We start from the raw sequence: 22,552 nt of genomic DNA, 5'->3' as shown, positions 1-22,552 counted from the left end.
ATGAAAACCTGTAAATCAAGTAATTTGGATTCAGGTGTAGAATCAGACAGCCAGTGTGGAAGTGGACCAGGCTGCGTTGTGAAGTGCAGCTCAGAAAGGATGGAGAACGCTGCCAAGAGAAGACTGGCTGCTAATGCCAGGGAGAGAAGACGGATGCAAGGACTGAACACAGCCTTTGATCGTTTGAGAAAGGTGGTTCCACAGTGGGGTCAGGATAAGAAGCTCTCCAAGTACGAGACCCTTCAGATGGCTTTGAGTTATATCATGGCTCTAACAAGAATACTTGCTGAAGCAGAAAGATACAGTACTGAAAGAGAATGGATAAGCCTTCACTGCGAACACTTTCATCCCGAGAGCTACCACCATTATACGGGACAAAAAATGGCCACGGACAGCGATCCTTACGCACAGAGAATATTCAGCTATCACCCTGATCACTTTCAAATAGCTAATTAGAACTTATTATGAACTAAGAATATGCAGCAGGCCAGATGTGTAATTTAATAATTAGCAAGAGTTAATCTGCTTGAATAAGGTAATATTGGCATTATAATAGCTCATTTGTGTTTGCATCTTACGCTAATTTGACGAAATAAATTTGCTTTGAGAACTTTAAATCAATAGACATTTAAGAAGATTGAATTTATTTAATGCTGATGGAAAGCGTAGTTTTAATTCAGCATATTTCAGACAGTTGCTTGCTAGTTCATTTGACTCCTTTAAATAATGCTTTTTCTTTGTTAATCATGATTCATGACAGTATTTTCTACAAGTCACGGGACACATTGACCCATGGTGTGACTGTATGGAATAACACTAGAAATGAATTTAATTCCATGTTTTATTTTTACATCAGCTTTAAAGTAATTCTTTGTTTTACTTTCATATAAATGGCTCCCATGGGAAAAGCTTTATAATGTATTGGAGTTCTAATCCTCAGAGAACTAACTTTCTTAAACTTTGTAAGTTTGACATATGGGTTCCAAAGTTGCGTAGGTTTGCTTTAATCCAACTTATGTTGTATCTTGTATGCTCGAAAAAGAGCTAGTTGCAAGTCATGATAAGAATGGTTTTATTTTTAGTGGATGTAAAAGCTACGTGTGATGATATACTGCAATGAATGCTCGTGTGAAAACAATCTAAACTTCTAGATTTTTGTAGAGTTTGTGTTTGCATTTTATTTTTTAATTTTATGTTATCTGAAAACAGTAACAGATTTTGTAAGTCATAAATAAAGTGTTTTCTATGACATGTCCTCACATGCTACCTTAAATTCCGACTCTAGAAATTACTTACTAGTGGCTTCTTGCCATGAATGTTCTGTTGCTTCCATCACAGTCCTGGCAGAAAAATGAACTAGCAAATGATGTTTGCTTACCCAGTTACAGTAGTGTGTTTCCTGTACCTCTGAAAAGCAGCCTTTGAAGATGAGTTTGTTTTAAAGGCATAAAGCATTCTCACAAAAGAGTTGAGTTAATTTCATCCCTGCTGATGCCCTGAATTATCTTTAGTTTGTTTGCTTGCTGCTTCTGCTTGAAGAGGGCAGAAGAGGAAAGGAGTTGGGAAGGTTAAAAAATGAGAAGGAGCAGGACAGCTGGAGAAGCAGATGTGTTTGTAGCAGGATGTAGAGTCCACAAAAGTTTGACTGCAGATGCCTGTTGTGATGGCAGCAGACTGTGAAGCTGAAGGGTACTTCTGCTGGTGCTGCTGATGGGAGTTTCCAGAAACAAGCCCCTTGCTAGTGTTAGCCATGTGGGAGAAGGAGAAAAGGAGCTGCTGTCTGAGAACAGCTGTTAGTGGATTTCCAGCAGGGAAGGCTGGCAGGTTCCCTGCTGGCTGCTGCCGTATCTTATATTTTAGAATTCTTTCAAATGACAAATGAATAGCTTTGATAGAAGCTATTTTTAACAGTTGAGCATCTTTCAATGAAAAACAAAAGCAATAAGAACTAAGCTCTGTTTTATGGGAGGGTGACTCTGCCACAGGAACAGTTACGTACAAAGACCTGACCTTATCATTTGCCTTCTCTCTGAACTTCCATTGACATTTTGCCCTTGCTCACTGTCCTGCAGACATTTCCAAAGCCAGGAGTCGGACTGTCTCTGGAGTGAAAGCTGCTGGGACAGACTTTGAGGTCTAGGTTAAGCAAATATAGAAGAGGCAACGTATGTTCTGAGCAACTTTCTCCCTTAAACACTGGTATTCTGGTGTGTTTTTAATGTGTATTTTAGCCTCTCTAAATGTGGTATTGAGTAGAGGTGATGTTTAAAATGTGGACTTTTTCTTATTATGAATTACATTAGCTCTTTATTAGCAAATAGAAAGTGTCCTGTGGCTCTGTGCCATTGTGGATTCAAACTTCTGGGAATTTAATGTTGTGCTCAGTGATTTCTCTGCAGAAATTTATAGGGAGAGATAATAGAATTAATTGTCGTCCATCACATACCCAAGTTAATACAGTTGAAATTACACTTACTGTTAAGTCATCAGTTTATGTACGTAATCAATACAATCAATACAATCTTTGAATAATTAAATGATGTGCCATTTTGTACTACTTTATTAGCTGTAAACTTTGGGCAGAAATTGTATTTTGCACTATTTGCACAGCAGTGGGTTTTTCATCCTGAAGCAGGAATATAATACAAAGAAATCATGCAAGACTTGGCTTAGTGAAAGAGCTTTCTTAACCCTATATGGCAAGGATAATACAATATAAAAATATACATACCAAAGTAGCATAGAAGAACAATACAAATGTGTTTCTGCACTACTGGCAAGTAATTTGATTTTGTGGGATGTGACTGTAGTTTATATGTAAGTTTAATGATATGTAAGTTTATTGTTTAATGATAGTGGTCTGATGATAGAAATACTTACAAAAATAATGGTTTAGCATGCAGGGAGTGATTAAATGATAGTAAGCTCACATGAAGAGCATCAAATCAGCATAGAAGTTCAAAAATGTGTGGTCATATTACTTAAAATTGTTAGGAATTGAAACCAAAGCCCTAAAGAGCACTGTGAACACTTTGTAGATCAAGTCATTGCATCAGTCTCTGTTGTTAAATAATATGATCCCCAATCTCTTAGATTTGGTTGTGCTAGGTGGTGGTTGTGGAAGAGGTGAATGCTTTATTCTCTTTAACTGAGGTGCAATCTGTTAATTAGTAATGCTGTTAGTAACTGAAATGTGCTTTTACATAACGGTGCAGTATTTTTGTTTCTTGGGATAGTGTGGCATTAAGGTGAAAGTTAGGATTTCTAATTTACTACAGCACTTATGGCAGCAGAGTAAGTTCTTTGTAGTATATAGACAGCTGTCTGTCTATTGATTATCTGTCAAAGCTTTTAGGGAGGTGTAATGGGGGCAGGGAGAAATTTAATCATTCAAAATTATTTTTGAAGGCAATGTGAACAGCAGATATTCTCCATGCTGGTTTGGACTCCTCAAACTCAAGAACTGTTTGGGAAGTCATTTGTTTCTTTTCCTAGCTTTCCTTTACAAACACTTAAGTGACTCTGTGAAAGGTAAACTTGACCATTTAGCTTGGGTTTGATTGTTGCTCCAGCACATTTGTTCCCCACTGTCTGTTTGACATTCCTCAGATAAGAGCAGTGACCCTTTTTCTGTACTAGACTTTTAATAATACAGGCATTTGAAGCCCCTTCCACTTAGATAACTTTTTGCTTCTAGTAGGTCTCCAAATGAAGGAAAAAATTAGATGGGCAGAGCTTGGTGTGTTATTACAGCCTGAGTTTTTTCTGCTCATAGATTTCTGTCCCACTATACAGCAGTGCAAACCTAAGATAATTCTACTTTTAATATCAGTACATAGCAATTCTAGAATCACATTGTGAATACACTGAAGATGAGAAATGCTTGCTTCATTAAATATATGCTGCATGCTAAAGAGATATGCGTTTCACTATTGAAAGTCAGTGCACAGTTCTAATGAACTATCTATAGGAAACTAACCTCTGTACTTCTAGAAGGTTCAGACTGCATTCCAGGGTTTTCTCTTTGAACTACTTATAGGTGCTCTTCCACAATTCTTTGAATCGTGTCACCCTGTTTTTATCAAGGTAGCCAAAATTATTTTTGAACTCAAGCTGGAGTGACATTTTTAACAGCAGTGACTTTTCAGTGCTGAAAATGGAACTAGGGTAGCATGTTCCCCAAATGTATGTTAGTAACTTAAACTCAGTGATTTATTTGTAACTATTGAGGTTACCAGTGGATATGTATTAGCTAATCTTATAACTTTAATTCATTCCTGCTTTTTAAGCTTCTTTTTTCTATCTCCCCATTTATAAGGTGCAGTCCCTCTTGTACTATACACACATATGGGGTGAAGCTCAGTTCTTGACTGGAATTTCTAAATGGTGCTACAGTACACATTATGAAAAATAAAAACATTGCTAACCTTAGTTACAGTCTTGTAAAGTCAATGACATTGCAACTTCTTCACATGGAGAAGCATGAATATTGTTAGATTGTTTAAATATTTAGCTAAGTTTCCAACAGTTTAAGTAGAACATCCTAGGTGAAATCTTTATTGAAGTCCCTATTGCAATGTGATTCACTAGGCAAAAGTGGCAATTAAACAATTCCTATCATATTTTTAATATTCCAAAATATGACTCTGCCTTATGATAATGTTTACCCTTGCACTTAGGTTTCCATCTATTTTGGTTAAGCAATATGGATGCAGTTTTCTGTAATTTAGGATTGGATTTATCTAGATTTTACAGATTCCATAAGAATTTTCAAAATAGCTTATTTTTGCTCTACTTATGTTCGGCTGTTGTATCTCTCTAAAATATCCAGACAGAAAAACAAATGTACTGAAAATAAAGACACGTTTATTCATTGGAGAAACAGTCCTCTGCATATATGTAACAGACACTGATTTCACCCATTACTTGTGCATTTAAAAAAAAATAAATATGCTATTCTTTAATTAAATTTCAAGAAGATATTGCTTTAAAAAAAGCAAAACCCCTGTATATTAAAATGTATTTTCTATCAATAATACATTTTAATATTTTGAATATTAATATTTTTGAATTTGCAATTCAGTTTTCATTTCTACAGAATTAATCATGCAAAGTGTATGTGTATTTTAACTTTCATAGGATTTGGTTAAGATGTCTGCATACGTAACTCCAAAGAGTAAAGAGAAGTTCATATTTGAGTGGCTTACCACAGTCCACAGTTCATAGGCAGTTTACCAAAATTTCAAAATGTCTTCATTCTTTTTCCATTTCTTAAAAAGAAAAAAGTCACATGCTGCTAAAGGATTATATAATCCTAAAGAGTCTGTTTCTGAACATAATTTCACACTGATATAAATGGAGAACTCCACTTAAATTTGTAGCACATATGGCCCAAGATTTATTTGTATTATGCAATAAATGGTTCTTTATAGTAGACTTGAAATATAATGGCATTAATAAAAGCAGCTTTTGCTGCTCGGGGAGATGATAACATGTTGCAGCTGCTTTAGCTCATGGAGCTGTAGCTGAGCTGAAATGGTCTTAAGAACATTGTCTCTGACCCAACAGATATAGATGTACCTAAAAATCAAGCCATGCAGGAGTACAGAAACATGGTTAAATGGGAAAACAAAATCAAGAACAACAAATGTAATAGAACACATCCTTTTTTTTTTTTTTTTTTTTTTTTCCCCCTGTTGTCTTCTATGCCAGGGTTATAAGATCCAGCTTCCTTGAAGTGTTCATTTTGCATCTGCTGCTCATTTAAAATACATTCCATAGTCTGATGATGGACCCTTATACAAAGAATATGCTTAATCATTCAAGTTGAATGCAATTATCAGGAAGAGTGAAATTTAGTGTGGTTTGTTTCCTTGGTTGGCCTTCATTCAATTTTCACTTAAGTATTGGATACACAGCTAAGGGTTGAGAAAGTAAGTTGGATGACCAGTGTGGCAGACAGATTGTACAAGAAATTTTGGGACACTATGGAGTTCAGGTATGACAGTCTGTAAGAATTATATACCCAAACATAGATTTGGGGGACTAATTCTACTAGATGCTGATAATCTGACAAGTCTGTTGACCTCTAAAACTTGCAAATTGTCCTAAAGACTCCTTGGCTTTTGCTCTGGTTGCCCTGAGAAAACTTGATGGAGGGGCTGCAGTTATCACATAAAGAAAACACAATTTAAAACAAGAGCAAACTGGTATTAAGAAAAAAAATAGCAACTGCATCTCACAGCTATATGCTAGAATCATGTCTAGGATATCTCTAACTGTATAATAACTGGGTACTGTATGATTTTGTTCTAAAAAATGTAAAGTCTAATTCCATTAATGTCATCAGCTGTCAAAGCCAAGTTCTGAAGAAACTTCGGGTCTTGTTCCACACTTTCTCAATTATTTGAACACATCGAGGACACACTTTTGTATGCAACTCTGAAGCATTTATTTAAATTCAGGTGAGATGAAGGGAAGTACATTACTAAACAGTCAGTCTTTTTTTTTTCTTTTCCATTTATATGCATTTAAAATGTCCTTTAAAACTGATATTAACATTTTTCTTTCCCATAGAGAATAACTTTGGATCAAAAAAAAAATAAAAAATATCAACTTTAATCAAGAAAAACTTATAAAATAGAATTTTAAGGCTCAAAGTGAACATCTATGTATTGGAAATAGTAAGGCAATTAACAGTGAATCACTTCTTCAATATTTAATAATTAAAATATTTCATTAGATCTTGCTAATTGTTTTGTACGAAGACATTTTCCAGAAACTAACGCTTTTTTACCATTGTAGCAGTAAGAACACAGTTCTTATAGGAATTCTCATTCCAGATTTGTATCTTTGCATTATCTATCATTACTGTAAACAGTTGGAGTTGGCAATTGTTTACATATTAAGTAAAAGACTGCAGACTTGACTTTTTGTATTCTGAAGTATACTCTCCTCTTCTCATGTTAGTGTATGTGAGGCATTCAGAAGGTATGCTCCACGTTCTGTATGGAAGCAAATGATCTCAATCCAGCTGTTTTAAGGCAAGAAGTCTATCAGTTCAATGCAGACTGCTCTATGATGCTGCTGAGGACTGGGTCCTGTACCAAGGTGGACCAAAATTTTAAAGCGAAAATAATACTTTAGCCTTCTGGAATTACAACACAGAAATTGTAATTTCTGATATGGTTTGAAACATATGGTGCCTCTGGTCATATAGAAAACCAGAACTAAAACAGAACAAGAAACTAAATAAACCTACAAGATTCTGAATCAGAAAATGACCTGTTATTGAAAGTTTACAAAAATAAGCATTTCTATATCTCATTGATATAATGTTATGCTTCACAATGTGGTGTATTACTGGATTTTAGCTAACAATGACTTCAGTAAATGCTCTAACATTGATTTTTGTTGTTGTAGTAGCCTGCCCTGAATAAGAGAATGAAATACTGTTTTAGTGTGAAGTGTGAAATCAGCTACTCAATTGAACAAAACAATGAAAAGTCAAGCTGCTCAGGAAGAGTGCACAATTGCATAGTCTCTAGTGCATCTTGACACAGTATGATACCTTCACGGCACATGAACTAAAACATCAAGTTTTGTGAAAACTCAGTGCTGTCTCTTCTGCTTACACAAGTGATTTTTCCCCTTGGCTTTTCCATCAGTCAACAACACAAGCATCATTTGTGCATTTTCTTTGAGACGAGCACAGCAGTATTACTACTTAACAGCATTTACATCCATTCACATAAGCTTCCTTTACACGCTTATTTTATGGGCTCAGTATATGCAGAAGAAAAATGTGCTGTAGCAGTTAATGAGTAAAAATTAATGGCTACAGACCATTTGGGACCAGATACTGGTTTTGTTTGTCAGATACACTGAATGTAATTCTACTCACTTATGCATTGCATAGGGAGGTATGGTAAATAAAGTTTTGATCCTTTTGCTAGTAAATACCATCATGAAGATAACATTAAAGTTCAGCTGACAGATTCTGGTGACTCACTCTCTGTAGCCTATTTCTCAATGGGACTTCTGGGGCCTCTTGTTGAATGACTAAGGATTAATCCTTATACAGATTTTTGGGAAAAGTCTTTCAGCAGTAGCTTTTTGTCTTTCACACCTCCAAAAACAAATGAATGTACATTTTAAAAAATTGTGTACCATTTAACTTTCAGCTTGTTTGTTCAGGTTATAATGCTGTAAGGCAGGAGATACTTCAGTGAAATTATCGAAAAAATCTTTTCTCCGTGCATATTGTCCTTTAATTTTGTACCAAGTTCTTGGGCATGTTGTCTGATGTTATAAAATGTGAGAATCACTGCTAACATCAGTAATATTAGCAAGTATGATTCTAGCACTGGTAGCCAGGTATTTGCTAGTAATAAGTACTACTAAACTGTGTAAAGAAATCAGGTATCAAGACTAGTGGAATATATCACAGTGAAAAAGGAGAGGCTTGTGCTTCTTAGTTTCTACTCAGTCAGTAACTTAATCTATACAGGATATTCAGACAGGCAGTGGAAAGTAAAAGAATTTAGGAAGTATAGGATGATTTAGGTTGGAAGGAACCACAGGAAGTCATCTGGTCCAACCCCTTACTTAAAGCCAGGCAAGGGGACCACAGTGGAGTGCTAGACAGAAAAACAGCTCAACTGGGCCTGTACTAGGTGCAAAGCCTGATGAACAATATCCAGTTTTGAATACTTTGGATCAAAATTCACTTTTCAGTTCTGTCATGAAGTAATGAGAAGACCAGGGCTGTAGATGGAGGTTGAACGTTACCTTTTGTGTCTTAATTTCCTCTCTCCCCGCTTCCCTACAGCACTGGATTAAGTAAACAAAAACTAAAAACTTCCCTTGTATTATTTTCCCAAGAGAAGTTACTGACATGGGAAACTTTAAATTTTGGGTTGCCCAATTTTGACTCACTCTAGGTTTAGCTTTTGAATCCCTAAGCCATCCTAGAAACCAACAGATTGGAGGAACGATGGGTTCTCTCTCCTGGAGTCCCACAATTTGTCTTAAATTGGACATCCCATAACTGATGTCACTTTAATCAGTGTATTGCTTTTAATAGCTAGTAGTTTTATTTTGTTTGCCAGGGAGGAGCTGCAACATCAGCAACAACTGGCATTTCTGCTTTCCCACTGAAGTCACTGTTCCTTGTTTTGTCGTTCAGGATAGGAGTATATCTTAGCTTCCTGGTCTGCTCAGTCTGGGGTGAATCACCTAAGTTTTCTAACAAAGGTGCTGAAGTTGTAATGGTGGTTTTATGATATGGTCTCCACTCAGACAGGAAGTGGAACGCTACTATAAACTCTCTTCCCCCGAACCCTTAGGGAACCAACAGTTAGTGACATCAAAAGTTGGTTTTGTAGGAAACCAAGGAGTGAGAGGCTTTCTCTTTCTCAGTCTCTGGCTATATCTAGTGTTGGTTTGCTCTCAAGATAATTCCTCATTGTTTTCTTTGCATTTGCAATTTTTAAGTTACACTAAGTATTGAAAAAAATCCAAATAAGATCTAACATGACAGTATCTGTTAAGTTTTCATCTTTGTGACTTTGATCAGGACTTTGTTGTATATGCTTCAGCCATGTTGAAAGCAGGAAGCAAGAACTGCTTGAAAACAATGTCTAAAGAAGAGAGATAGCAATAACTTAAAGGTGCAAGAAATCATCTTGGATATTCCCAGATTCTAAGTGCTGTACAACTGTATAGATGCTAAATGAATTTAACTCAGTTGTGTTCTCAGCACCTTCTGTTGCACCTTCATTAAATTGCCTTATTTGCTACTATTATTAAATACAGTAGGGCTTTTTAGCTCTTTGTCCATAATTGTTGCTTGAATTCATAACTTTTTGTGTATTAATTGAATTTCCTCTGTCTTCAAAGTAGACACCACACTTGTGATTGTTTCCTAAATGACGGTGAAATCATTTAATTCTACTGGATCATAATTCCTTTCCAGTTAGTTAAAAAGCAAGCTAGCTGGTAGATACTTTTCTTTCAGTCACATTAAAAATGAGGAGAAAGAGATTGATATTTGAAAACCCTGAAGATAAAAGTTTGATATAATCTGTGTTTAAAGGCAGAAAATCACTATCAATGTAAAGAAAAAATATGAAGCACATCTGGAAAATACTTTCAGCTATGAGTTCTACAGAACATGCTTCAGACTACAGGAAGTTTAGTTTCCTATGTTAGAGTCCTAGGCACGTGTCCTGTACCTTACTTTATGAATCATTACACCATGAGTACACAATTCATGGAGTACACACACACACAAATATAAATATATAGGGTACACAGCTGTACCTACATGAAATGCTCTACTTATCTAGTCTTGAGTCAACAATTCTAAAATTATCTGGCATAATCATATATAAAAATGAGTTACATCTTTTCCCTTTTACTTGTGCTTTGTGATTTTTTTGGCATTTTTTTTTAGAATTACATTCAAAGTCATGTTGTTTACCCTCATTCAGGATTGTTGTTAATGTAGTGTTGACGTTTTCACTGGTAGTTTTCCAGCTAAACATCATCAATCCTTAACATGGCTTGCTACAACACAGTAGCTTTAATTCAAGCAGTAGAAGTGGTATTGGCTTTTAAGTGCTGAAAACTATGTTTACTATGTAATTCTTAGCAAACTACACAGTACTGAATTTATTGCACAACACTCCATACCACAATTATCCTGCAGTAAAATACTATGCAAAAGTCTTGTATATGTTACTTGCAAAATTTGCAGCAGCAGTACACTTAATTACAAACAGGTCGCTTGTAAACCTTGGCATCTTGACTTGTACCTCTTTATTTTTTTTTTTCACAGTTCTAGTATTTCTGCAGGTGTAACTGGAGCCATTGTTTGCTTATATTTTTCAAAGTTCTTCACTTTCCACCACCTTTTGGGTTGGCGATGAAAACAGCATAGGGCTTTCAGTAGTTGGGAAGGCAGAAAAAATCTCGAGTCCTTGACCAGTAATGTTTGCATACCGGCCACCACCAGGTCGAAGCTTTATTGGCTGTGCAATTTGATGGTGCCACTGAGCTGAAGCAACAAAAACAGAAGAGACTACGTAAACATCTAATTAAGTTAAAAATGAAACAACAGAAGCCAATGTACACAAATGAAAAGCTGTTTCCAACATCCTTGAAGAGAGCACTGCATTTTGTTTCCTGTTTTAGGGTCTGTTCCTTCAAATATTATCATCCATATAATTGATGAGATGAGTATTTTTATTGCAGTATCGATGGAATTCCATCCCTGTACAATTCAATGGCAACACTTACATGGATTTCAGTAAGTCCAAAGTTTAATCATTTAATCTTTGGAGCCTTCTCCAAAGCTCTTGCAATTAAAAGACATACTGTAGTGTTAACAGAGATGAACAAACTGAACATAACTCTGATTTTGTACTATTCCACCCTCTAGAGGACTTTTTTCCTTCTTTTTTTTTTTTTTTTTTAAGTGGCTACAGTTTTGATTTTTCTCTGCTATTTACAATTAGTAATGTTTCTGAGATTTTTATTTATAATATACTGAATGAAATGTAATCATACTAACACTTACAGAATCCAAAGTTAAATATTTAATAATTTAGAAGTAAGATGCAACATGTTCCCATATAAAAAAATACTATTACAATTTTGTGAGAACATTTGGCTATTGCTTGATAATTAACAGTTATAATTCTTAAAATATTTTACAAAGGGGAAATGAGTATTGTCTTAACCTATCTTTATCCATGCAAAACCTCCAAGTCTCCACTCAAATTTGACAGGCATAGAATCACAGAATGGTTTGGGTTGGAAGGGACCTTTAAAGCTCTTCTAGTTCCAACCCCACTAGTAATTAAAATTAAAAAAGTACAAGTTTGGGCTACAATAATTGGAGAATAGTTTAGTGTGGGAGACATATAATCTCCATATTATGCATTGATAAGAAATGTTTATTATCTTTCCATGCTTTCCATTTTTTTTTTAACAGCCCCCAACAACATGTTTGCATTTGTGCCATGCTCTCATTACTGTAGTTTTTTCTTTACACATGGAATCACAAATTCAAGACCAAACTTTCACTCCCCACTCATTTGAAATTGCACAAATAAAAGTGGTTTCTGTCACTGCCTTTGGCGTACAAGACTTGCATACTCTTTAGAAACATTTATTACTTCCCTTCATTTTCCTGCTTGTAGCTTGCATCCTTCATATGAAAATTTAATGTCCGTCTCACCACACTTAGACACCTAAGGAATTATTTCTCATTTTGTGTATTCTGTTTTGAATCAGCCCCTCACCAGCCCTGTGTTGAACATTACATTTCTGTTGTCTATATCACCACAAGGTGGCAGAAAACTGACAGAGATGTGTGGGTGACTTGTGGTTATCCCTGATACTAAGTGGTTTTTGTTGTTGTTTAAGAAATACAAGGTTGAAAACTACTTTTTCCCTTTAAGAGTATGGACACAACCCCATAGTTTGTGCCATGTTTTTTTTTTAATTATTATTATTTTTATTATTATTATTTTATTATTGCTTAAGTAATTGAAGTATTCTCTCTTCTTTTGGGGGTCTAGATAAATTGCCTTAACTAGTACATACATCCTGCATAGATAAGGAGAAATTAAATGACATGCCATAGTTCTTGAACTAGGCTTGGGCCTTCTGAGTCCTGGACTGACACATTATCCTCTCAGCTAGCTTGCATTAGATAGGCAGAGTTTGCATCACACATGCTGCCTGGAAGAAGGTGTCTGTTTTCCTGTGTCAAATGTATTGTTCCATCTCAGGTCAGTGCTGTAGCACTGCTGTGTGTGTGTCAGAGGTTCAATTTGAATATGCATGCATTGTATGTTTACGTGTTTAGGGAGGTGGAAGGCAGAAAACTTGAACAGAGAATGCTGTGCAAAACTCCTCTCTTTTTTTTTCCTCTTTTTTTTTTTTTTTTTTTTTTTTTTTATAGGTGGGTACCTCTAAACTGGTGTGGGAGAGCCAATCTGGTTATTTAATGATATCATTCTGCCTCCTCCTGGTGGCCATATTAAAATAAAATCATGCAGTGACTGTAATGTCTTATCCACGGCAAAACTGGCAATTTAAGGACTAAGAACTGAATGAGGGCTGGGACCTGTCAAAGAAAACACTGATTTGTTTTACTGACTAGTCGATACCTACCATATATGTCAAGTCTAGCAGTACAAGAGACAATACCAGCTTCATTTTTTGCAGACAAGGTATACCAGCCCGCATCAGCTTTCTTGGCAGGCTGAATCAGAAGGCAGACATACCCAGTTGTATCTTGGTGCATGCTGGGAAAAGAAGTGTTTTTGAGTTAGAATTTCTCAAGAGCATGTCAATTTTGAGATTTTACAGTACGTACGTTCACTATGAGACAAATACACCTAACTTCTATTCTCAAAGAGGTAGCAGACCAAGACCTTTACACTCAATAGATTTGCTTTCAATATGGCCCCAGCCAAATGATATGGGTTGCTGAAATCTATTCTTGATCCTCTCAGCTGTGCAAAGCCAAGGCGTGACACTGTAAGCTGAACTTTTGTTCTGTATGTGTTAATATTGCAATTGCTTACTGAAGTCCAATGAACTAAACCTGTGCAAAGCGGCTTCTGAACCAGGAGAAAACACCCTGCAGCAGGAGGAACATTTGTACAAACTTGTGGTATTTTTCACAACAGTAATCAGAGCCAGTCTGAAGCTTTCTTATGGCATCCATTTTTTTTCAGGCATGAGAAAAATGCCTGAGTGGCAAAATCATGAAGATTCATTTGGACAACATTGCAAATGAAATCTGTTTCATTGTTCCCTCCTCTTCCTTTGCTTTTCAGCAATCCAAGGCTTTCTGGCCACGAGTTACAAGAAAAACTATTCAGTAGTTCATCAAAGAACTGAGGCTCCCCTGTTCTCTAGGCTGTAGCTGGTTGTTTTTATCAACCCAAGTGTTTCCCTCACTAAAAAGAAACAAGTGGGAGATGAGTACATCAGAATACTTGGAGTTGCAGGATGTTCTGAAAATTGACATCTTCCTTCCATATGAACTGGAATGAAACATCAAACCACAAAATTTCAGGTTGAGAGGACATTTTGTGCTCCTAAATAAAAAAGGGAATATTCAGCCTTTGCTATCCACAGCACATAATTTGCCTTACATTGGTGACACAGAAATGTAGAAGCTCATGTATGTCCATATCACGATACAGAAAACATCTCTTGGTCTCTTTCCAGCAGGAAAATAATAGGTAAGATAGGGAAAAGCAAGCAAAATGCTCATTGCACAAAAGAATCTCTGTGGAGCCAGTTGAAGGCTTGGGTTTAGACATTCCTGCAAAGGGCAGGACTTTATCAAGTAAAGTTTCCATTCACAGCAAGTGCTGCTGCTGAGCAAGTTTTCTTTACAGGTAGGCTTCAGTGTATGCATGTGAAAACCGTGCTTTTTGAAGTCGATAGCAGAGAGCCAATGACTGCATCAGATCAATAGTTGGAGCCAAGTAAAGTAAAATATTTGAAATCAGATTTATATCAAAGTAGTGTTTAACACCACAAAACATTTTTTTTATTAATCAGAGTCACATACGCTATTTCATCAGTTTTCATTTTTCAAAAAATAAAAAATAGTGTTGTATTTGAATGGAAGAGCTGAATCCAATCAATGTTGCATTTTATAAGCAAAATATTTGCTTGTGCTTGTGACTAGACTTTATCTGCCTCTATATCTGATGTGCTAAGCTCTCTGTTATCCCATGCTCTGTGGCATTCAGAACCATCTTCTAACTGTTCTGAGTTTGAACTGTTTGAATTCATCTTTAGTTAGAGCTAAATGGTGGGGAAAAAAGTTTAAAGAGAGAACAAGCTGCTAAAACATATGAAAAATACCATAACAGTATATTTGATTACAAGATGTTTATTAGGCCTGTGACCTGAAAGGTTTATCCTTGTTCTCTGAAGCAGTGGCATGTTATTTTCCATGCCACTGGAAAATATGGTTTCCATTTTGAACCGCTCTTGTTCACCTGACAGCGAGGCCAGCATTTTAAAACTCTATGTGGAAGAAATAAATAGTTTTAAGAATACCGTCTGTATTAATTGCACAGCTTTTCAGTGAAACAATTGGTCCAGCTGCAAGAAATTCCTGGTATGGGTATGATGGTACAGTACCTCATCCTCTCTCTGTTTGATGGGATGGTTTCATTATCCTTCTTCCAGTAAAATATGGGGGGTGGCATTCCCACAACCCTGCACTCTAATCTGACCGGGTACCCTTCTGGAACACCACAGTTCTGAAGCTTCTCCAAAAACATGGGGGCTTTTTTTACTTCCTTTGCTGGAAAAAGAAGAAGAAGGATTAATACCGACCATTTTTTTCTTTGTTTGTCTTTGAACAATAGGGAAGAATGCAAACAAATGGTTCTTGTGATATCAAAATAGGTTGTAAATTTTTTATGAGATATTGGATGGAAAGTGAAATGCTGTGATGCAGCCCCTATAAGAGAACATACAGCAAATAATATGCATTAAAGAATGCATACATATATGTATGCATGGGTGTAAACGTACTACCATAGCAGGATCAGATGCCAGATCAGTGCCAGATCAGTGGATTTTAACAGCTTGCATCTTGCAAGACTTTAATAAAGAACAGTATTCATATTTGTATTTATTTTATTCAAAAATACTTAAAATAAATAAATAAATTAAATTGGAACTGGCATCTAGGAGACCTCAGCATATTTTATGAATTTAAACCCTACGAATTCTGGGGAGAAAATTAAGGATGTAATTTTGCCAAGACAAGAGAAATAGCATGATGATGATTCAGAATTCTCAAAGACCTCTGCTAGTAACAGGACTGCACCTCTCAGCTGAGTACCAGGTCCATTTCTCTCCATCAAATGAGTGTTACAGCTATTGAACTATAACTGCTATCAGTGAATTAACTGTCTTTATGAAAACTAAGTGAGATATTTCTGGAGAAATGCATGTAAATAACTACAGCATTCGACTAATTTTTCAATGATTCTTACCTACAACAGTCAGCTCCAGAGTAAATGAATTTTGTCCTGCTCGATTAGTGGCAAGGCAAGTATAAGTTCCAGCATCATTTTGTGAGAGAGGATCAATGAGCAGAGAGTGAACTCCAGTCTCTCTGACCAGCATCTTGTGGGTGCCGTCTGGTAACACAGGTTTGCCATTCAGAAGCCATGTCAGGTCTGGCGTTGGTAACCCACTCACCTAACAGAGAGTGAAACAGCCAGAGGCAGATGTCAAACTGACAACTAGATTTTAGTAAATTCATAGGTAAGCCTTTCTTCAGATATCATCTGAATAATGTCAGCTTCTGGGTTGTTTATTTTACTGATTAGTTCCAAAAATAATCAAAACAGAAAACAAACAAATACCAAGAGAAACAAATATATGAAATGCTTACATTTATCTTAGTCAGAAAGGACAAAACTTGATTATATAATCAGATTCACAGAAATCTTCTAATAATCTGCCAGTTTTCCTTTTTTTTTTAAGTGATGATTATAAATCAAAACTACTCAGTTTAACAGACATTTAAAAGTGTTCTATACAAATGACTTTGTACTTCAGAAATTTTGATGAATTATATACTTCTTTGTAGCTGTTAAATTTATATGCTTTATCAGAAGATACATATTTTATAAAAAGGTTATTAGACTATTATACTCTTAAAGATCTTTCCGGTAGATAGAAGTACTTACTCAGCTCCAAAATATTCCTTTCCAAACACTATTCTACAAACCAGAGAAAGAGGGAAGTGGAACTTGCCTGAACAAAGAGCTGCTTTCTTCCAGGTTTTTGTAATACCAGACATGCTCTAAGACTTCTCAAGCCCTGCTAGGACAGCAGAGCTAAGAATAGTCAAATTCTTTGGCATGCTCCCTAGCAAACTTTATGTTGTAAATTAAGTAGTAATCAATCTTACTCATCTTCATGGAAGCATTTACATCTGCTCCAAAGCTTCTACTCTGCTCAGGGTAGGAGACATTCTGGAGCACTGAAGAGGTCAGTGTCAGCACTACCACCTTTCTGTCTGTACTACTGGGACATAGAACAGCTACCAAAATACATTGGAGAATGTGAGTTTCTTAATGCTGTTCAATAACAGGAAATTCATTATGCGTGTGCTCTAATTTCTGACAACTCTGTATTTGGGATTTGAATCTATAAATTGAGATTCTTCAGCATGTTAGGGAAGCATAAAATGAGCTAGGCTCTATTCCTTCTTTTTTAGGGAGTATTAATCTTCAGTGATTCAGTCTAATACAATGGAAATGCTAGGTTGAACAGAATACAACATGCTAATTCTCTCATGATTTTGAACTGTTATGGATTAAGTTCAAGAATCTGATGGTGCAGCAGGAAGACCTGTCATTCCCAGATGAACTTTTGGAGTTTGGACTGGTAAGGACACGGTGAATGTATTTAGTAATTTGAACAACCCGATAAGTGAGCCTTCTGTTTTTGGGGTTGTGTTCTTTGTGTTCTTCATGCCATACAGCATATGTTGTAAAGAAGTCCCTGAATCCACTCAGAGAGAATGACAATAAGCAAAAACTTTTAAAAATGAAGCATTAACCTTTAACAGAAAGTGTTCATGCAATCAATAGAAACATGAAAACACCTACTAATACATATACACAGATATGAATAGAGAAAAGAACAGAGGAAACTGTTAATACCTTACAATCCAGTCTACAAAGTCGCCCTTCATGTGCTACCATATCACCTGGAGCCTGTAGAAAATAGGGCCTGAAAAAGCGTTCTTGAACTGCTTCTCTGTCTCCCTCTGGTACCCGGGATCTTGTTCTGCAAGACAAAAATTCCACGTGTATGTTTGGAAGCCAAATTCTTTTACCTTTTTAAATGCTAAGTACAGAAAGAAATTGCAGAAAAGTAGGAACAGATAGTTTGAGCTAAATAAAAGGGTAGAAAGAAATCCACTGATTTACATTGTAATTTACATTGTAATTATCCTATGATTCTATGATTTAATTGCATATTTTCAATTTAGATTATTAAATATTAGGTAGTATCATTGGATTCCCAAGCCGTCCTTTATTTCTTTTTGCCTTTTTTTTTTTTTTTTTTGGCTGAATTTCATCACGCTAATCCATTCCTTTCCTCTAACTCTACTAAAACAAGTGAAATAATACTTTACATTATAACTTCCCTGCATCTAAAGATGACTTTCAAAAATGTTACACTCTAGAAGCGACTTGTTGGGAGGTATGTGCTGCTGTTATTTCCATTTAATGGTTGAGAACTGAAGTGGAGAGTATGCTGAAGTACAGCTGCAAGTTATTTTGAATGCCTTCAATAAGAAGCATAAGGAAGGTGTGAAGGGTTTGTTTTCCTTTTACCTGTGAGGCTGAATTGTTGATATTCGGCCCCGAACAGGGATACTCTGAACCATCAGGTGGCCTGAACAACTGACTCTTCCCTGCAAATCACAATGGAAACAGAATTAGTAGTTGGTTAATAGTTCATTTAACTGTAAAGTATCAATATTTAACATTTACAATGCATTAGGATTTATTTTCATTATGTAAGTGAACTCAGTGTAACTATACTTTAGAAGCAACTGCTTTTAGTGTGTGGTGGAGTGCAGGTGAGGCAGGCGTTTCTTTGTGTGTCTAGAGCAGTGTTTCTCAAACTCTTCAAGGCCGTGGCAATGCATTTTGCAGCAGCGCTATATAAACCAGCTTAGTGTCTGTCCTTGCTTGTTCATTCCTGCTACTGTGTCTCCACAGGTACTGTCTGCTGCTTTATTTGTATTAGCATAGTTGTTTGCGCTGCCACACGGAAACTTAGTATTTGGCTGAAGTATAATTCAGAAAAAAAGTGAAAATTTCAGCTGGAAAAGTTGCCTGATCTAGTTGACTGTACAACTAAATAAACAGCTAAGCTAGCAAATGGAGTGAAGAGGAGTGAGTAGGGGACAAGACTACTTGCAGATGCACATTTTTTTGCAGGCTAGATAAAGAATAATTGTGTTTGTTAGTGCTTTCAAATTTGATGTACCTATTGGTTTCCCTTTGCTCTATTCTTCCTGCCTGACATATGATGTCTGCCTTGTCATTATATCTCAAAAGACAGCTGTCTACAACAGGCAGGGTTTCAGGAGATAGGGCAGGGGTTACTAATGTGAAAAGAATATCCTTAATGATTGTGACTGAGGTGAGTAAGAACAGGGGAGTAGTTTCATCATTATGCATTATATTTCCCTCTCCTATCCTCTGAAGCATCTGATTTTTGATGCAGTTATAGTTGGACTAGGTGGCCAACTTTGTTACCATTGACACATATTATACAAAGACAAAAAAAATAGTTTTTTTTTTTTTTTTTTTTTTTTTCAATAGAGGAAAATAAAACACCTTACTTGTGGGTTTGCAGCCATAATGGTATAGTTTCCATCATCATCATTAGTAGAAGTTTCAATATGTAAAGAACATGTTCCATCTTCCTCTCTGCTCATTTTGAAATGTGAGTTTTTCTTTGAAATCTGCTTGCCATCCTTGAACCAGTATACCTGATCAGAAAAAAGAAGTGACTTACTCTTGCTCTGTAATCAAATAGCAACTATAAAAACGCAGGTAAGAACACAACAGAAGTTAACAAGTTGCTTGTATAACTTTTAGAATACCATAAAATTTGCAGGTGGTTTACAATGTGAAATTGAATGATTCCAGGCTGAGCTGAGAAAACAGTATGTCTCCTTTGCACAGCTGAAATTGTCAGGTTCTGTTTTCTTGGGTGTAGAAACTTTATTGGTTATCTCAGACCAACTCTCATCTTTCCGAGAAGTTAATTTTATTTTGTTTTGTTAGGACTTTCTGTTTTTCTGAGTTAGGTGGTTGAGTTGCAGTCCATACAGTACAGCAAGACCTGATACATGCTCAACAGCAGGTATTGTTACTTGAGCAAGTTGGGGGAAATAGTTTGTTTTAAAGCTCTCTCCACAGAATTATGTTCTTCAGAATGTGACTTGCCAGAGGGCTGTATAGGAAATAGCAGATAGTTAATTTTTATTCCTCCACAGCTAACAAACAGTGAGAATGACCTACCTTGGGAACAGGTATTCCAACAATTTTGCAAGTGAATGTGATAGGAGACCCTTCCATTACCCGGAAATGCTTGAGTCTCTTATCAAAGATGGGTGCTATGTATTTGCCTGTAGGGATTTCCTCATGTTGCACTTCATCGTCTGATTCATCCACTGGGGTGCGTTCAAGGCGAAATTCTATTTCGTTCATCAGTCTCTGCTCAAAGCTTGAAATCCTATATTCCTGCAGAGTGAGAGAGGCACGACTCAGAGCCAGATGAGTCATGTTCTATGGTATTTGCAGTCATTTGCACTTTTAGACTAATGCTAAAATGAGTGAAAATAGAAAAACCTATTTAAACTAGGACTTACTGAAACAGTCTGAATTTGGTCTGCAGGAACAGATTCTCACTGCATATGAAGTTTGCACTATGTTACTAATGAAACCGAGTGTTTTCAAAGGCAGCAAAAAAAATAAATAAAATCCAAAGAAGTGAAACACAGGCACACTAAAGCCCTTAGAAGATTAAATAGATGGAAAACCATTATATTCCTGCATAAACAACCATTTCCATATAGTATGATGTTATTAGGAGCCTCCTCCATAATGCCTTGATGTCAGTAGAAGCCTCTTGTTACTTAGCTGAGCACTGTTCTGCATGAGGCTGATTTTGTCAAGACCAAGAAACATTTGACCAGGTGTTTCCTGATGTAACGTGTGAAACTTCATGCCAACAGCCAGCTTCAGGTTTTGACACCAAACCTGTATTTATCCTCGGCATGGTAAAGCAATACAGATACACATGAACAGCAGCAGGAATATCTTACTTAAGTAATTAAAAATTACTTGTGGAGAAGTTACTACCATATGCAGGCCTTTAGCAGTAACCACATTCTTCTGTTTAGACCTGCTTTTGTGCAGTTTGTGAGTTCAGAGCTTGCATTCTGGCTTCTGTTGTCTGACCACTGACATTTCTGAGAGCAGGCTTCTGTTTTCTTCTATTCCCACAGCAAACACAGATTTTCAGAATCTCACTTTATGCTGTCAGATATTGCTGTTATGATTTTTTTCTTTGTTAAAGAATTGATTAAAGAATCATCAAAGTTTCCAAATCATGAGAAGTATATCCCTGATTATTTAGCCACTCCGTCATACTTGTGATTGTGCTTTTGACCAATAGTTCCCAAGTATTAAGAAGCAAAAGTTGAGAAACATCACGAAGTGTTAGCTAAAGAAGTCTTTGAATTCTTCAGGAGTCCGTGGGGAGGGAAGTGGTCAAAGGTTGAGAGGTTGCAGGGAAGTTATGAGGAGATGGGGTCTAGGGCTCAGCGTGAGAAATGGAAAGGATTAACATGACAGTCACAAAGCCTAAGTAAAAAAGTTCAAAATTGCTGTGGTGGAATAAATGCTCTAATAATATCCATCTTTGGTACTGTAATGGTAGATGTTGTTTAACACTCTCAATCTAAAATCTTTTTTTAGGGTGGATTGTTGTAAGGTCTGCTCTACTAACATTAGCTATGGTAAGAAAAGACAGTTCAGGGTAGGGAAGAAAGTACTTTATGAAAGAACTGTTTTTGCTGGAAACTGAGCCCTCCTTCCACTCATCCCTGTTTCTCTGATGCTGTTCCTTCCACACAGCTTTGGAGCACTGTCTTTAATTGCAACGTAACAGTGTTCACAGGGAGCTCCGGTTGCTGGATCCCTCCTTCAAGATACCTTCCTTACCCATAACACTCTCTCTCCACTCTGACAGGGATAGGCTGTTGCTGATACTCTCTTCAAATATACCACTGCGAGTACAGCTTTGCCAAGAGGGAATTTTTGAGCTTGCACATCTGTAGAAGTGTGCAAGACATGCACCAAAGGGGGAGAGTCTGCCACTAGATGGAACCGTCCACTTTCCTTGCAGGCTTTTGTTTGCTCCGGGGGCTGGCCAGCAGCTGATGATCAGCAAGCAGCCTTATAAAGTTTCATCCTGTTGAGCTTTTTTGGTTTCTCACAGCATGTCTCAGCAAATGAATTTAATAGATCAAATTCTGATACCAGTTAAGCCAGTGTAAAACCAGAGATTCTCTGATTTCTAACCAACCAATGCTTGTAGTGGTTACATTGGTTATAATGTCCTAAGTGGAAAGTTAAGCAATCAGTCTTTTAGCCTTGATATTGAGAAAAGGTGTGTGTGTTTTTAGGAAGAATCAAGTGAAAATCCAGGAGTATCTGCTTCACGAAACATCCCTGTGACCAAAAGGTACTGCAGCCATATTTTGTTTCTAGGATCTGCCATAAATTAAAGAATTCAAATGTAAATGATTTGTGGTGACCAATGGACTGAAGAGCATATTTGGAGTTTGGTTTTCTTTCAACTTCTTTGAAATCTTTTAATAGATTCCTTCTTGTTGTTTTAGGTAGTTCTTGACAGCAGAAAGCAAAATCTGTGGCAAAAAATTGCACCT

The 22,552-nt window shown here is 36.4% G+C and overlaps 2 protein-coding genes across 2 annotated transcripts in view; one reads left to right on the top strand and one right to left on the bottom strand.

Moving 5' to 3' along the window:
- Nucleotides 1–456, top strand: ATOH7 (atonal bHLH transcription factor 7). The gene has a single exon (XM_032190689.1). It carries the CDS (start codon nucleotides 1–3, stop codon nucleotides 454–456), a length of 456 nt encoding a protein of 151 aa, XP_032046580.1.
- Nucleotides 457–10,769: 10,313 nt separating this feature from the next.
- MYPN (myopalladin) overlaps nucleotides 10,770–22,552 on the bottom strand; it is a 43,494-nt gene continuing 31,711 nt past the window's right edge. Inside the window, exons 12-19 of the mRNA XM_032191441.1 lie at nucleotides 20,118–20,339; nucleotides 19,433–19,582; nucleotides 18,414–18,493; nucleotides 17,733–17,859; nucleotides 16,050–16,257; nucleotides 15,184–15,349; nucleotides 13,186–13,319; nucleotides 10,770–11,059 (exon numbers count right to left, since the gene is read on the bottom strand). Coding sequence (XP_032047332.1) covers nucleotides 10,890–11,059; nucleotides 13,186–13,319; nucleotides 15,184–15,349; nucleotides 16,050–16,257; nucleotides 17,733–17,859; nucleotides 18,414–18,493; nucleotides 19,433–19,582; nucleotides 20,118–20,339 — 1,257 coding nt within the window. The 3' untranslated portion in view covers nucleotides 10,770–10,889. The remainder of the gene's footprint in view (nucleotides 11,060–13,185; nucleotides 13,320–15,183; nucleotides 15,350–16,049; nucleotides 16,258–17,732; nucleotides 17,860–18,413; nucleotides 18,494–19,432; nucleotides 19,583–20,117; nucleotides 20,340–22,552) is intronic.

Source organism: Aythya fuligula, chromosome 7, assembly GCF_009819795.1.
Source record: "Aythya fuligula isolate bAytFul2 chromosome 7, bAytFul2.pri, whole genome shotgun sequence".
NCBI lineage: Eukaryota > Metazoa > Chordata > Aves > Anseriformes > Anatidae > Aythya > Aythya fuligula.
Note: the sequence above shows the minus strand (reverse complement) of the source record. Positions and strands in the feature narration are given on the sequence as shown.